Here is a 16,148-nt window from a genome sequence, read left to right as displayed (position 1 = left end):
TGGGGAGACCCTCCGCTCTGACGTAGTAATCACCCTGCGAATGCTCACAGCCGCCCCCCCCCCCCCCCCCATGGATGGTGGTTTATCTCCCCGTTCGTTGTTGAAACGATATATATTCCTTAATTGAATAGACTGAGCACTGTGCTGTACTGTTCTATGTTCTGGGTCTCTTGTGGAGAGGTTTTGGGGTAATGAAGGAAAAAAGGGTGAGTGGGAACAACAGGTCACTGGAGTCCAGTGTGGGAAATGTGAGATCACCCACTTCTGTAGGAGAAACTGAAATCCTGAGTGTGTTAAAATGGAGAGTTTAAGTGCAGTGGGTAGAGAGGGAGGTGAAAGGTACATTGTATTTATTGTAAGAGTTATTGGGTGTAAGAGTGAAATGACATTAACAATTACTCGCGTTTTGTTGAGATTGTACCTGGGATATGATGTAAAATCCCGCTCTCCATGGGTTATACAGACCTGCTGTTGAAGAAAGGCTTAAAAAACCCCCCAGCAAACTATAGACCAGTGCTTCTGACATCAGTATTAGAAGCACTGCATATATGAGTATTTGAAAAGACAAGACTGACTTGGAACAGTCAGCATGACTTTGTTTACTCCTGCCAACACACACAATTTTTTTTTTGATGAGGTTATTGGGAATATTACCAGGAAAGTAGATAAAGGCAATGAAGCGAATGTTGTTTACATGGTCTTTTGCAGGCATTTAGCAATCCTGCATGGGAGGTTGGTCAGGGAAATTCATTTGCATCACGTTCAATGTAAGGAAGTAAATTGGAGTAGACAATGGCATTTTGGGAGAAGGTGGACTATGATGGTAGATGATTGTCTCCATTAATCGTTGGGTCCGTTGCTGTTTGTCATCTATATCAATGATTGGGATGGTAATGTTTTTAACTTAATAAGCACATTTACATGTGACACCAAGATTAGGGGAGTAGTTGACAGAGAGGCAAATTATCTATCATAGGTTACAGGGATCTGGAACAGCTGGAAATACTGAGCTGAAAATAGCAGATGGAATTTAATGCAGGCAAGTGCGAAGTGTTGTGCTATGGTAGGTCTTACACAGTAAACAGTGGAGCACTAACGTTGCGGTGGAACAAAAGGATCTGGGAATAGAGGTCCATAATTCATTGAAAGCAGCACCACAGGTAGATAGGGTGGTTAATAAATGCTTTTGGCATTGTGACCTTCATCAATTAAATTTTTGACTGCAGGAGATGGGATGTTATTTTGAAGTTGTATATGACATCGGTGAGTCCAAATTTAGAGTATTGTGTGTAGTTTTGGTCACCTACCTACAGGAGAGGTGTAAGTTTGAAAGTGTACTGGGAAAAACTTCAAGGATGTTTCCAGAGGACCTGGGTGATAAGGAAAGGTTGAATAGTTTTGGACTTCAATCCTTGAAATGCTAAAAATTGAGAGGAGATTTGATAGAGCAGTGCAACATGAAGATGGGTAAAGATTGGTAAATGCAAGCAGGCCTTTTCCACTGAAGTCAGGTGGAACGACAACCAGAGATCATGCATCATGGGTGACAGATGAGAAGTTTTAGTGGGACATGAGTGGATAAGTCTTCAATCAGAGGGTCGAGAGAATGTGGAACGAGCTGCCAACAGGAGTGGTACATGCGAGCACGATTTCACCTTTGAAAATATGGATGGGGGAATATGGCTACTGTGCAGGTGGGTGGGAACAGATGGTTTAAATGGCTCAGACAATGCACCTGTACTGTGTTCTGTTTCGATATGACTCTCTAACCATGACTCCTTGATCACAGACAGAAGTTTGATTGAGTAAAGATCCAAAATTAATATCAGACTTGAATAATTCACACCTTAATTCCCCAAGAATACTCAACAGCCTGGATGTGTTTTGACATGGGTTTAAACTGCTCCCTGTCATGGATATTTCGTAACCAGGGAAAGACAAAATGCTGGAGTAACTCAGCAGGTCCGGGCTGTATGTATGGAACTGAATACAATGGGAACGTTTTGGGCCGAGACCCTTCAGGGGAACTGGAAAGGAAGAGGGAAGAGGCAATATCATTGATTGATTTGGAAGGTGCAGGTTGCTTTTGTGTGAGACTCGGAGCTCAGGGTTTGTGTTTAAACAGCTGTCTGTATATTCCTCAGAACAGGGAGCAGCCTTTCTGCTGAAACCAATTCAAACTGGTTTGACATTTCACTCTCTATCACATAAACAAAGTCACTTCAGTGTTCTGTTTAACTATTTCTGCATATGCAAATGTGCTAAACTGTTAATAGTTTGAAAGGAACCTGTAACATGTCATAAACGACACTGCCAACGGGCTTGAACGAGCTACATTACCAGTTACAGTTGCTGTCCTGTTTGCTGTGAGTTTGCAGAATTTAATTATTTTTACTTCAAACTCTCATTATCTGCAATTGTTTTAAAACTTTTTTTATGATACTTTAAAAAAAAGATGCATGCCATTCCCAACTGTGACATTCCTTAATACAAAGACACGACACAGTGTATGAAAAATGCGTCTTTACCAAAATTGCCAATAACCCTTAAAATATTGTTGATGTAAGGGTAAAGGTGAGGGGCAGAATGAGGTAGAGAGAAAGAGGTTGAGCAGGGAGAGGGGAAAAAGTCAGGGCGAGGGTCTGTTATGTACCCCGTAACTGGGTGTCTAACTCACAGAGAAAGAAGAATTCATTGGAATCTGGTGGTACTATACTGAAGGTGTTTATTAATAAAAATAAGCAAAACCATATCAATAATGCAAATATACATATAAAACCAGTTAGCAGTAATAAACCTAAAAGTGTAGGAATAATAATAATAATCAATAATAAACAAGCTCTATTGATGTCTAGGGGTAAATAAATTGTCATAGAAAAGGATAAAGTTCAGTTCATGAGTGCTGATGTAGTTATAGTTGCTGTATTGTAATGGTTGGAGAGAGAGAGAGAGAGCGAGCGAGTTGTAACAGCTACAGTCAGGCAAACCTTTCTTTGCTTTCTTAATCCGTCGTATCGGTGTGGTCATTCTGACCTCTCCATTCTTCTGTGGTGGACTCGTCACTCTGGCATGAGTGGACACACACACAAGTCCCCACCGGCCCTGCTTTTACACTGATAGCCTTACTGACCGACCTCCTGGTTCGGTCTCCGAAGCCCCCAGCTTTCTTGTGGGTTCCAACACTCAGTCAGAGTCCACTGGCGTGTCTGGAGGGTGTCTCTCCAGACCTGTCTTTTATTCCTACTCATGGGGACTCAGCTATCCATCACTCCTGAATGACTGTGTCCATCAAATCAGGCCACTCCTTCAATCCACTGAGGAATGTTTATGAGCAAATATTGTCCTTGCAGTGAAACAGTAAATAATTCAAAAAGGAGTCACAATATGGTTAATCAGCAATTTCCCCCTCTCTCTGATCTGTCGCTGATGTTCCTGCTTGTTTTTCCATCTCTCTTTCTCATGGTCAGCATAGCAATAGTAATAGTTTGTGTTTCTCAGGAGGGGAATGGTTAACTTTACCCCATTGTCCATCAGGTCTATTCATCACTCATAACAGGTCTATGAGGTGGACAGGGAGCAACTAAGATGAAAGTGAGGCAGAGGAGTAGGTAGAAGGGGGGTAGATGATGGGACACAATGGGGAGACAGCGGGAGGGAATATGATTAGAGAGAAAGGGACAGAAAGGGAGTTTGGTGCAGTAAATTTATTTGCTCCACGTTCAACGTAAGGAAGTAAATTGGCATAGACAGTGGAGCTTTGGGTGAAGGCTGACAATGATAGTAGATGATTGTCTCCCTGATTGGGGGTTTATGACCGGCGGAGAGCCACAGAAATGGTAGTTGGGCCGTTGCTGTTTGTCATCTATGATAATCTCTTTAACTTGATAAGCACATTTGCATATGACAGCAATATCAGGGGTGTAGTTGGCAGAGAGGCAGGTTACAGTGGGATCTGGCGCAGCTGCAAATACTGAGCTGAAAATTGCAGATGGAATTTAATGTAAGCAAGTGCAAAGTGTTGCACTATGTAGGTCTTCCACAGTAAACGATAGCGCACTAAAGAGTGCAGTGGAATAAAAGGAATAAGACATTGCTGAGTTTGAATTTGGAGTATTGACTGCAGTTTTGGTCATCTATCTATAAGAGAAATAAATAAGGTTGAAAGAGTACTGGGAAAAGGTGTGGGTTGTTTTTCTGGGAGATTCAAAGCTCAGGGTCTGGTGTAAGCAGCTGTTTGGCCCTGCACATTCCACAGAACCGTAGGCAGCTCTTCTTAAAGCAGCACTTTAGGCCATTCTGCTAAAACCATATCCAACTGCTTTGAAGTTTCATTCTCATTTGGGTTTGAAACATTCACATTATTAGTCTGCTTAACTATTTCTGCTGCAGGGAGGGTCAATGAATGTGAAAGCTGATATAAAGAACACTACCGATGATTCCGAAACCTCGCTACCAATTACAGTTGATGCTCTGCTTGCTGTGAGTTTCTGGAATTTTATAATTTCTTCCTTCAGACTCACATTGTCTATATTTGTTTCTAAAACATTCTTTTCATGATTCCTTAAAAAAATCAGTTTGTGACAGTCACCGGACCATGAGACACAGGAGCAGAATTCAGCCTATCGATTCAGCTCCACCATTCCATCATGGCTGATCCCCGATCCCACTCAACCGTATACCATTCTCACCATATCCTTTGATGTTCTGAATGATCAAGAGACAATCAACTTTTGCCTTAAACACCCACGGATTGTCCTCCACTACAGTCTGTGACAGATTCACTACTCTCTGGCTAAAACAAATCCTTCTTCAATCTTTTCTAAACGGTCGCCCCTCAATTTTAAGGCTGCAACCCCTAGATTTGGATACCTTCACCACAGGAGCATCCTCTCCACATTCACCCCAGCCAGTCCTTTTAACAGTCAGTAGGTGTCAATGAGATTCCCCAGCATTTTTCTAAATTCCAGTGAGTACAGACCCAAAGCTGCATCATGCTCCTTGTATGTGAACCCCTTCATTGCTGGAATCATCCTCATGAGCCTCCTGCGGTCACTCAACAACGACAACACATGCTTCCTGAGATATTGGGCCCAAAACTGTTAATGACACTTGAAATATGTCCTGATTAATGTCTCATAAAGACTCAGAATTTTCTCCTTGCTTTTATATTCTATTCCCCTTGCAATAAATGACAACATTGCACTTGCCTTCTTTATCACAGACTCAACCTATAGATTAACCTTCCAGGAGTCAGACCCGAGTACAGCTGATTCCCTCTGCACTCTGATGTTTGAACATTCTCCCGTTTAGATGACAGTCTACATTGTTAGACAGGGATTGACAGGCGGCAGCTGGGCAGGAAAAAGAAGGAGAGATGGAGAGGGATGAAGGCATGAGAGAGCGGGGAAGGGTGTGGGGAAAGAGGAATGGTAGTTGAGCATGGGATGAGCAGAGCGCAGGATGGGGAAGGAGAGAGCTTGGGGAAGGAAGGTGGGAGGAAAAGTGGTCGGGGGGGGTGGAAGAAGAGCGGAGCGGGGAGGGGGCAAGTGGGAGGAAAGTGTGGGAAAGCGAGTGTTTTGAAATGAGCGACAGACACTATATAACCGAATAACCTCGGGTGTAGCGGCTCAGACTGACATCTCTGTATATGGTGAGCACACCGTTCACCCGGCACCTCACTGAACTCCGTCCGGTTTCAACATCACAGTAAGTGTTGTCTCCGATTCTTCAGAACCAGGGAGCATTTACAATCGGGTTTGGCTTTTGTCGGGCTTGGGAGGGAAGTCAGTGGGAGAAGGGAACTCTGAAATCTTTAAATTAACAAATTAATTATTGACCAAATGGATTAAAAGAAACAATTACCTTCAACTACAAACATTCTCTAGTTGGTTTCTACTGAGACTCTGCAGAAAAACCTTTCTGCAGTGATATGCGAAATGTCCCCACAGGGCAGCGAAAGAGTCTCTCTCCCTCTTCGCCCTCCCTGACACACACTCACTCACATACGCAGGAAAAACTATTGAGAATACAGAACTACTGTAAGATATTGGCATTCGGAACATCGTCGTGGACTATGCCACAGATCGATTCATTTAATTAAATCGCAAATATATATATATATAAACCACAGATATTGGGTGTTTGAAGTAAAATAAACTACTGGAAACTCTCAACGTCTAATAGCAATTGTAATAAGTAGACATTCAGATTGCAGACACTGGTGAACTTTCTTTTCTATATCGTCGGTGTTTTAATGTTTTTTCCTGTTACAGAAATATTTAAATTCAGTGTTAAATTAACTTTGTTCACAGTTGAACGTGAGCGCGAAATGTTGAAGTAGTTTATTTGTTTTAAACAGAAAAGCCGCTCCCTGCTCCGAGGAATGCCTGCGTGTCAGAATTTGCCCTGCAGACAGGCAGCAGCTTGCACACAGAAAATTGCACTGTGAGTCTCACAGAGCAGCAACACCGGCCCCTCCCCCATAGTTACTAAATGACCCTCCTCTGATGGTCTGGTGTAAAGTTAGAAGGAAACAACTTGAAAATATACCCACAGGGAGACTGAACATTCTTAGTGAATTAAGGTGAATGCAGCTTCTGTTCTTTATTTCTGATCTTTACTTCCAGTTGACACGTTACCCGTGTTTTGGATCAGTGACCAAGAAGTTGCTTGCAAACAAGAGAACATTTGCAGATGCTAGAGCAACACACACAAAATGTTGGAGTAACTCAGCAGGCCAGACAGCATCTAGGAAGAGAGTGAACAGATGACGTTTTGGGCCGAAACCCTTCGGCAAGACTCCTTTCCCAGATGCTGCCTGCCCTGCTGAGCTCTTCCGGCATTTTGTGTGTATTGGAGGAAGTTATTCGCTCTATTTTGTCTCTTCTGGCGGTCGTGGTAGTTGTGTTCTTGCATTATCCTGTCTGCATGGTTGATATTCTCCACAATTCATGTCCAGGTTAAAAACAATTCCTGCATCAGGGGTTACAATTCCAAAGCAAGTGTGCAAAAAGATGTTTAGTCAACACGGCTTCTGTTTCCAAAACTTGTGACTTCAGATGAATGCATGTCGTTTTTCTCATGACTGTGTTTATTGTTGGTGTTTCGAGCTGATTTCCTCAACGTCTTTTAAAAGAAAAGACGTTGATTCTGTTCAAGGTCTCGATACATAACAAACATTGTGGGTGGGATGGTGACCAGTTACAGAAAGCGACAGGCAGCATTGCAAAGCGACCACCATTATTTCACTGTGTGGGGCAGCAGGCTCGATGGGCTGAGTGGCCAATTTCTGCCTGGTCTGTGCACAAGAAAAGCTCCGACTACAGAGTTACTGTAAACTAAGTTAACAAGTACAGACCACGGCAAATAACCTACTGTTGAACAAAAAACAACGATTGCAGTAATTAAATCATCCAGAACGTTGAGCGAGATGATAAGCAACAATGAACCTAGCACTGACCCCCACTGCACCCCACGAGTCACTGGTCTCCAGTCAGAGAGTCAAACCATCTTCCACCACTTACTGGCTTCTGCCGCAAAACCAATGTCCAAATCAATTTACCACCTCATTCTGAATGCCAAACCTTCTTGACTAATCTCCCAGGTGGGACTCTGCCAAATGTCTTGCTACATTGTACTGAACTATATATTTTTAATTCAGTGAATTAACTGTTCTCTCTCCCAGAGCAGTAAGTGTCACATTGTTCCAGTTTGATAACTGACCAACAACATTCTTGCACAGCATACTTTCACTGCTCTGGGGAGAAACTAACCATGAAAGTTATGGGAGAGACTTTGCGGAGCTCTGCTGTTGCCCAATGCCCAGTGTCTGAGTCCAGGAGCTGATGACCCCGGGGCTGCTGCAGGACCGTCCACACTGCAAGTGTCCTCTCAGGGCAGTGGAGCGAGTCTGTTTCAAAAAGCCTCGGGTAAGCCTTGGGTAGCCCCAAACCGGCAATGCTCAGAGTCTGGCTCTCTGGAAAGTGAAATGAGAAAGATGGTTTCCCATCACTGACAAGTGGAGCAGCGGCATTACTGCCCCACGACGGCTGTGATTGAGTCCCAGGGATGAGGATGTGATCTTTGTCCGTCTGTCTGCACAGTTTGTTATTGGGAAATAGAGAAGTACACGGGAAGTGGATCTTCAGCCTGATAGGCCCAATCAGGATTAATCCCCGTAGAGTCACCAGGAGGATGTGTCATATCACAGGCATACACCGTGAACGTTGTTGGCTTTGTGGCAGCAGTACAATGCAATATATAATAGTAGAGAAAAAAACTGTATTACAATAAGTATCTGTTACTGAAATTTCATTAAGTATTGTAACAATGAATTCAGTGAAGTAGGTTCGTGGGTTCCATGTCAATTCAGAAATCAGATGGCAGAGGGAAGGAAGCGTTTCCTGACTAGTTGAGTGTGTGCCCTCAATCTCCTGTACCACCTTCCTGGTGATACCAACGAGAAGAGGGCATCTCCTTGGTGAAGCAGATCCCTAATGACTGATGCCGCCGTTTTGAGGCATCGCTCCAAGACGATGTCCTGGATGCTACGGAGGCTACTGCCCATGATGGAGCTGACTGAATTGACAACATTGCTGAGAGTATTTCGATCCTGTGCAGTAGCTTCAACACTTCCCCATCCCGCCATATCAAGCAATGTGCTGCCAGTTAAAACAGTTTTTACGGTACAACTGTAGAAATCTGTGAGTCTTTGGTCACATCTCAAATCTCGTCAAACTCCGAATGAAATATAATGGCTGCCGTGCATTCTTTGTAACTGCATCGGTATGCTGGGCCCTGGAGATCCTCAGAGATGCTGACACACAGGGACATGAAGTTGCTCACTCTTTCCACTGCTGACCGATCAATGACGATTGGTGTGTGTCTGTGCCCTTGTCTTACCCACTCAGAAGTCCACAATTAGAACGTTCATCTGACCGATGTTGAGTGTAAGTTTGTTGCTGCAACACCACTCATCCAGGTGATATACACCACTCCTCCAGGTGATATACACCACTCCTCCAGGAGATATACACCACTCATCCAGGTGATATACACCACTCATCCAGGTGATATACACCACTCCTCCAGGAGATATACACCACTCATCCAGGTGATATACACCACTCCTCCAGGTGATATACACCACTCCTCCAGGTGATATACAACACTCATCCAGGTGATATACACCACTCATCCCGGTGATAAACACCACTCCTCCAGGTGATAAACACCACTCATCCCGGTGATATACACCACTCATCCAGGTGATATACACCACTCATCCCGGTGATATACACCACTCATCCAGGTGATATACACCACTCCTCCAGGTGATATACAACACTCATCCAGGTGATATACACCACTCATCCAGGTGATATACACCACTCATCCCGGTGATATACACCACTCATCCAGGTGATATACACCACTCCTCCAGGTGATATACAACACTCATCCAGGTGATATACACCACTCCTCCAGGTGATATACAACACTCATCCAGGTGATATACAACACTCATCCAGGTGATATACACCACTCATCCAGGTGATATACACCACTCCTCCAGGTGATATACAACACTCATCCAGGTGATATACACCACTCCTCCAGGTGATATACACCACTCCTCCAGGTGATATACACCACTCCTCCAGGAGATATACACCACTCATCCAGGTGATATACACCACTCCTCCAGGTGATATACACCACTCCTCCAGGTGATATACAACACTCATCCAGGTGATATACACCACTCATCCCGGTGATATACACCTCTCCTCCAGGTGATATACACCACTCATCCCGGTGATAAACACCACTCCTCCAGGTGATATACACCACTCATCCCGGTGATATACACCACTCATCCAGGTGATATACACCACTCATCCCGGTGATATACACCACTCATCCAGGTGATATACACCACTCCTCCAGGTGATATACAACACTCATCCAGGTGATATACACCACTCATCCAGGTGATATACACCACTCCTCCAGGTGATATACAACACTCATCCAGGTGATATACACCACTCCTCCAGGTGATATACAACACTCATCCAGGTGATATACACCACTCATCCAGGTGATATACACCACTCATCCAGGTGATATACACCACTCCTCCAGGTGATATACAACACTCATCCAGGTGATATACACCACTCATCCAGGTGATATACACCACTCCTCCAGGTGATATACACCACTCCTCCAGGTGATATACTCGCTCCTGTTTGCCTTCTCCTCGCCATCTGAAAATCTGCCAACAATAGCAAATTTGTCACTGGCATTTGAGCTGTGCCAAGCTGCACAGCCATGGGTGCAGAGAGAGTAGGGCAGTGGGCACAGCACATATCCTTGAGTTGCCCCAGTATTGATGGTGATGTGCAGGCGTTATATCCAAACTGCACAGATTGTTGTTTTCTGTTGAGGAAATTGAGGATCCCGTTGCAGAGGGAGGTAGAAAGGCCCAGCGGTTCGAGCCTTTTGATCAGAACTGTAGGAATAATTGCTTTACACACTGAGCTCTGGTTGAGAAACAGCAATATGATGTAAGTATTCGTATTGTCAAGGTAATCCAAAGCCGCGTGAGGAGCCGATGAGATTGCATTATGACCTATTGTGGATACAGGGAAATTACAGTGGGCCCAGAAGAGCTGAGAGAAGAGCTAATTCTAGCCATCGCAAACCCCTCAATCATTTCATCACAGTAACTGTTATTGCTATGGACGATAGTCATTAATGCAACTCACACTGCTCTTCCTGGGCACTGGTATAACTGTTAGCCTTTCAAGGGATGTTCAAACTTCCAACTGCAGCAAAATGACCCCATCTCTGAAGCATTCACAGAATACAACTCCTGTTTCTCTGGGGTGGCTGAAATCCCTTGTAAATCTGTGTGACGACAGCACCCACCATTTCCTCACTCTCCTGAAATCGATTGAAACACAAAAAAATATTCCCACGATGTATTGTATTGAAGAAAAGGCAGATGAGCTTGGGCATGGATCAACACATGGCATTATGATATTGTCATCAGTATTGAAAGTGGCTTGCAGAGAACTGGCAGCTCAATATTCTGGGATTCTGTTGTTTCAGAGTTGACAGCGTGAGGGATTAAAGGGGTCAGGCTGGTTTCACTCAGGGAAAATGTCACGGCAGTGTGCAGTAAGGGCAGATGGGAGAACTCATCTAGTGAGGTTTTACGGGTAGATCGGAGAAATAAAATTTGTTTGAACATGTCAATGGGTCTATTTTATAGACTGCTCAAGAGTCTGTGGGATTTAGAGGATCAAATTAGTAGATGTCAGAGAATATTGCAAAAAACATAATTTGTTATAATTTGATTTTAACAGTCCACATACGGACTGGAACTCTCATAAGAACATAAGAACATAAGAGATAGGAGCAGGAGTAGGCCAATCGGCCCCTCAAGCCTGCTCCGCCATTCAACAAGATCATGGCTGATCCAATCTTAACTCTTATTTTTCACCAAATCCCACAAGGCAACAGTGCCAACCAACAGGGCACCATGCCGCCCATTTTATTTTATTATTCATCCCGCCCAAACCCATGTGATCACCCGGGGAAAAAAACAATTTGCCAATTGAGGAGAAAAAATCTGGAAAATTCCTCTCTGACTCATCCAGCATATCGAAAACTGGCCCAGGAGATCACATGGCTGATCTAAACCTAGCCTCATGTCCACTTACCTGCTCGCTCACCGTATCCCCTAATGCCATTTTTATCCAGGAAAATGTCTATCTCCGTTTTGAATTTATTGAGTGTAGTAGCTTCCACAGCTCTCTGGGGCAGTAAATTCCACAGCCTCACTGCCCTCTGAGTGAAGAAATCTCTCCGCATCTCAGTCCTGGAACGGCATCCCCTTATTTTAAGATTAGGCCTCCTAGTCCTAGTTTCACCCATCATTGGAAACATACTCCCCGCATCCACCCGATCAAGCCCCTTCACAATCTTATATGTTTCAATAAGATCGCCTCTCATTCTTCGGAACTCCAATGAGTAGAGTCCCAATCTACTCAACCTCTCATCATACATCAACCTACCCATCCCCGGAATTAACCTAGTGAACCTTCTCTGCACTGCCTCGAGAGCCAGTATGTCCTTTCTTAAATATGGACACCAGAACTGCACGCAGTACTCCAGGTGTGGTCTCACCAATACCCGGTACAACTGCAGTAGGACCTCCCTGTTCTTATACTCCATCCCCCTAGCAATAAAAGCCAGCATTCCATTGACCTTCTTGACCACTTCCTGCACTTGCATACTAACTTTTTGTGCTTCCTCATACTGTAGACATACTCATGTAGTTGACAAATGTCTTCAGGAAAGTTTCATTAATCAGTACATCGAAGTCCCAAAGACTCAAGTGTGATAATTGATCTCCCATTAGGGATTGAGACAGGACAGACATAACAGAAGTCTGTGTAGGGAAACTGTTTGCATCTGGTGATCACAATGCCATCATATTCAAAGGAAGTATGGAGAACGACAGCTCTGCTCCGTGGTATTGAGGCCCTGCTATAGAAAAAAAACGTACAAACAAGTTGGATGAACTCAGCAGGTTGGGCATCATCTGTTGAAAGGAGCAGTCAACATTTCGGGTTGAGACCCTTCATCAGGACTAAAGAAGGAGGGGGCAGCGTCCCTATAAAGAAGGTGGGGGGAGAGGGTGGAAAACCAATCAGAGGAAAAATCGTATTCTTGAACATCGAAATCTCCAACTTCCAGTAATTCCCTCTCTCCCTTCCCCCATCCCACCTTCACTCTGTGTCCTCTTCTAGCTGCCTATCTCCTCTCATGACTCTGCCTTCTTCTACTACCCATAGTGCTTTCCCCTTAGATTCCTTCTTCACCTCTCCTGCCTATCCCCTCCCCGCTTCCCATCTCCCACCCTTTGTTCTTTCCTCTGATTGGTTTCCCAACATCCCCCCACCTTCTTTATAGGGCCCCTGCCCCCTCCCTCTTTAGTCCTGACCCAAAATGTTGACTGCTCCTTTCAATGGATCATGCCCGACCTGCTGAGTTCATCCAGCTTTTTTGTATGTCTTGATATGACCACAGCATCTGCAGTGTATTTTGTGTTTAGAAAAAAAATAGATGCATAACTGGTGTAGGCAGGTAGGAAAAAATTGAGGTACTTATGGAGTCGAGAAAATGCAAGATAAGATTGAGGAAAGAAACCAGGAAGTCTATAGGGTGGCATAAGTTTGTCCTAACAGACAAGGTGAGGGATTAAATGTTTTAAATGCAAAAGGATTTCAGGATACACAATTGATTGTCTGGATTATCAGAATGCCAATGTACGCATGGAGCCGAAACAGATAGAGGAGTTCTTAAGTGGATTTTTTCTTCTGTGTTCACTCGTGAAAATAATCTATATAAGTGAAGCCATGGATGTTATACAAATTACGGATGAGTAAGTGTTTTGGGCAAGTTGGGCAACTTCAAGTGTATAAATCCCCAGTGACTGAAAAGTTCAGTCCTTGGACCCCGATGTAAGCGGATGCAGAAATTGCAAGAATGTAACCATTGTGTTAAAATTATGCTCAAAGACAGGAGAGCTACCAGAGGATTGGAGGATAGCTAATTTAGATCAACTATTTAAAAAAGGATCCAAAATTAAACCAGGAAATTATAGGCCAATGCACTTGAAATCAGTCATGTGAAGACATTGGATATAGGAGTATTTAAATAAACAGGACTGATTAGGGACATCCAACATGACTTTGTGTGTTCTAGACAATCTATTGAGTTTTTCAAAGAGGTTACAAGGAATGTTACCAGGAAAGTTGATGAAGACAAGGCTCTAGATATTGTCTACATGGACTTTAGCAAGGCATTTGACAAGGTCCCGCGTAGGGTTTTGACCAATAAATTTCATTCTCTTGGCATTCAAGTTGGGTTAGTAAATGGGAGTAGACATTAGCATAGAGGAGGAAGGCAGATAGTGGTAGCAGATGGTTGCCTCTCTGACTGGAGACCCGTGACTTGTAGATTTCCAGAGGGATCGGTGCTGATATCCGTTGTTGTTTGTCATCTTTCTCAATGATCTCGATGATAATTAGATTATCCGGATCAGCAAATTGGCGGATGACACCAAGGTTCGAGGTGTATTTGACAGCAAGGAAGACTTGCAGCAGGATCTGCATCAGGTGTAAAAATGCCTGATAATGACAGATGGAGTTTAATTCAGGCTTGTGAGCTGTCACACTTCAGCAGGATCAACCACGATGGGTCTTACACAATGAAGGGTTCGGTACTAAGGGGTGCGGTAGGACAAAGGCATCCGGGAATACGGGTCCACAATTCATTGAAAGTGGCAGCTCACCTAGATAAGGTAGAAAAGAAATCTTTGGCACATTGGCCTTCATAAATTAAAGGATTCAGTACAGAGCTGTTCCTGTAATAAGATGGTTATGAAGCCTACTTGGTTGCAAAGAAAGAAAAAAGGAGAGATCCACACGGAAATCCGGACAGAAAGGTTGTTTGTTTTCCTCTTTAGGGTTGCTACATTGACCCCACTCCCGCCTCCTCCCACTCTCAGACCCGTCCTGAGCCGGTGAGAGTTAGTGTGACCCAGACTGCGGCAGTCCCGCTCTACCCCGGCTCACCTGGCCCTGTCCATCTGTAATGAGTGACCACTCCCGCCTCCTCCCGCTGTCAAACCCGTCCTGAGCCGGTGAGAGTTAGTGTGACCCAGACTGCGGCAGTCCTGCTCTACCCCGGCTCACCCGGTCCTTTCCTTCTGTAATGAGCGACGGACACATCACAGCCGAGTGGCCTCGGGAGCAGCAGCTCAGACTCAACTCTTCGTACAGGGTGAGGACACACAGTGCAGGACCATTGTCGATCACCCGGGATGTCAGAATGTGATTTCCCGGGACCACACTGAGCACTGTCCGGTTAAACATCAGAGGTAAGTGTTGTCTGTGATTCTGCACAATTATTCAGCGTTTACAGCGAGACTCGGCTTTGGTCGGGATCGGGAGTGAATTTAGTGGGAGAAGGGAGTCCTGACATGTTCATGTTAACGGGACAATCATTGTCCAAATGGATTAAGAGAAACGACGTCTTTGCCGTCATCCAGAAATACTCTCCCGGGGTGACTTCTACTGAGTGCGAGCAGAAAGCATCTTTCACCCCTGTAGTGAGATGTGAAATATCCCACGGGACAGTGACCCGTCACCGATCTCTCTCAAACAAGAGAAATCAGCAGGTGCTGGAAATTTGTGAAACACACACAAGATGTTGGAGGAACTCTACAGGCCAGGCAGTGTCTATGGAGAAAAGAACAGTCAACCTTCGAGACCCCAGCTAATGGATTTTACATCGCGTCATTGGTTCTATCACTCTTCCCTGTACCACAAAGAGTTAAACTTTCTTCACACTTGAATGACAGTGTTTTCACTGGAACACTGGAATTTAGAAGGATGAGAGGTGATCTGATTGAAACATAAGATTATTAAGGGATTGGACACACTGGAGGCAGGAAACATGTTCCTGATGTTGAGGGAGTCCAGAACCAGAGGCCACAGTTTAAGAATAAGAGGTAGGCCATTTAGAACAGAGTTGAGGATAAACTTTTTCACCCAGAGAGTTGTGGATCTATGGAATGCTCTGCTTCAGAAAACAGTGGAGGCCAATTCTCTGGATGCTTTCAAGAAAGAGTTAGATAGAGCTTTTAAAGACATCGGAGTCAAGGGATATGGGGAGAAAGCAGGAACGTGGTACTGATTGTGGATGATCAGCCATGATCACAGTGAATGGTGGTGCTGGCTCGAAGGGCCAAATGGCCTACTCCTGCACCTACTGTCTATTGTCTATAAAACTGCACCGTCTGGCACCGACGAACATTCCACTCTCAAAATCACTGAGATCACATTTCATCTCCATGGTGATGTTTGTTGGAGACAGGAACAGGATCGAGAGGAACAGGATAGAGAGAGAGATCCGTTGGTAACGCTGTGGGTCTAGTTAATGTTTATCACCAGGAGCTGACTGAACATTAACCAGGGTGTGTTCATTACTTACTGAACCCGTAACACAGCCTCACTGGGACAGGGTGGTAACAGAACCTGAAGCCGCAGTACAAGGTAAGGAGCTGT

The 16,148-nt window shown here is 44.4% G+C and overlaps 1 protein-coding gene across 1 annotated transcript in view; it reads left to right on the top strand.

Moving 5' to 3' along the window:
* Window positions 1-16,148, top strand: part of LOC132388431 (zinc finger protein 850-like) — a 79,342-nt gene that overhangs the window by 20,575 nt on the left and 42,619 nt on the right. The window contains exon 3 of the mRNA XM_059960775.1: window positions 13,563-13,574. Within this exon, the coding sequence (XP_059816758.1) occupies window positions 13,563-13,574 (12 nt within the window). The remainder of the gene's footprint in view (window positions 1-13,562; window positions 13,575-16,148) is intronic.

This window comes from Hypanus sabinus, unplaced genomic scaffold, assembly GCF_030144855.1.
Source record: "Hypanus sabinus isolate sHypSab1 unplaced genomic scaffold, sHypSab1.hap1 scaffold_323, whole genome shotgun sequence".
Classification (NCBI taxonomy): Eukaryota; Metazoa; Chordata; class Chondrichthyes; order Myliobatiformes; family Dasyatidae; genus Hypanus; species Hypanus sabinus.
The sequence above is the reverse complement of the archived record's forward strand: the minus strand, read 5'-3'. Positions and strand labels throughout refer to the sequence as shown.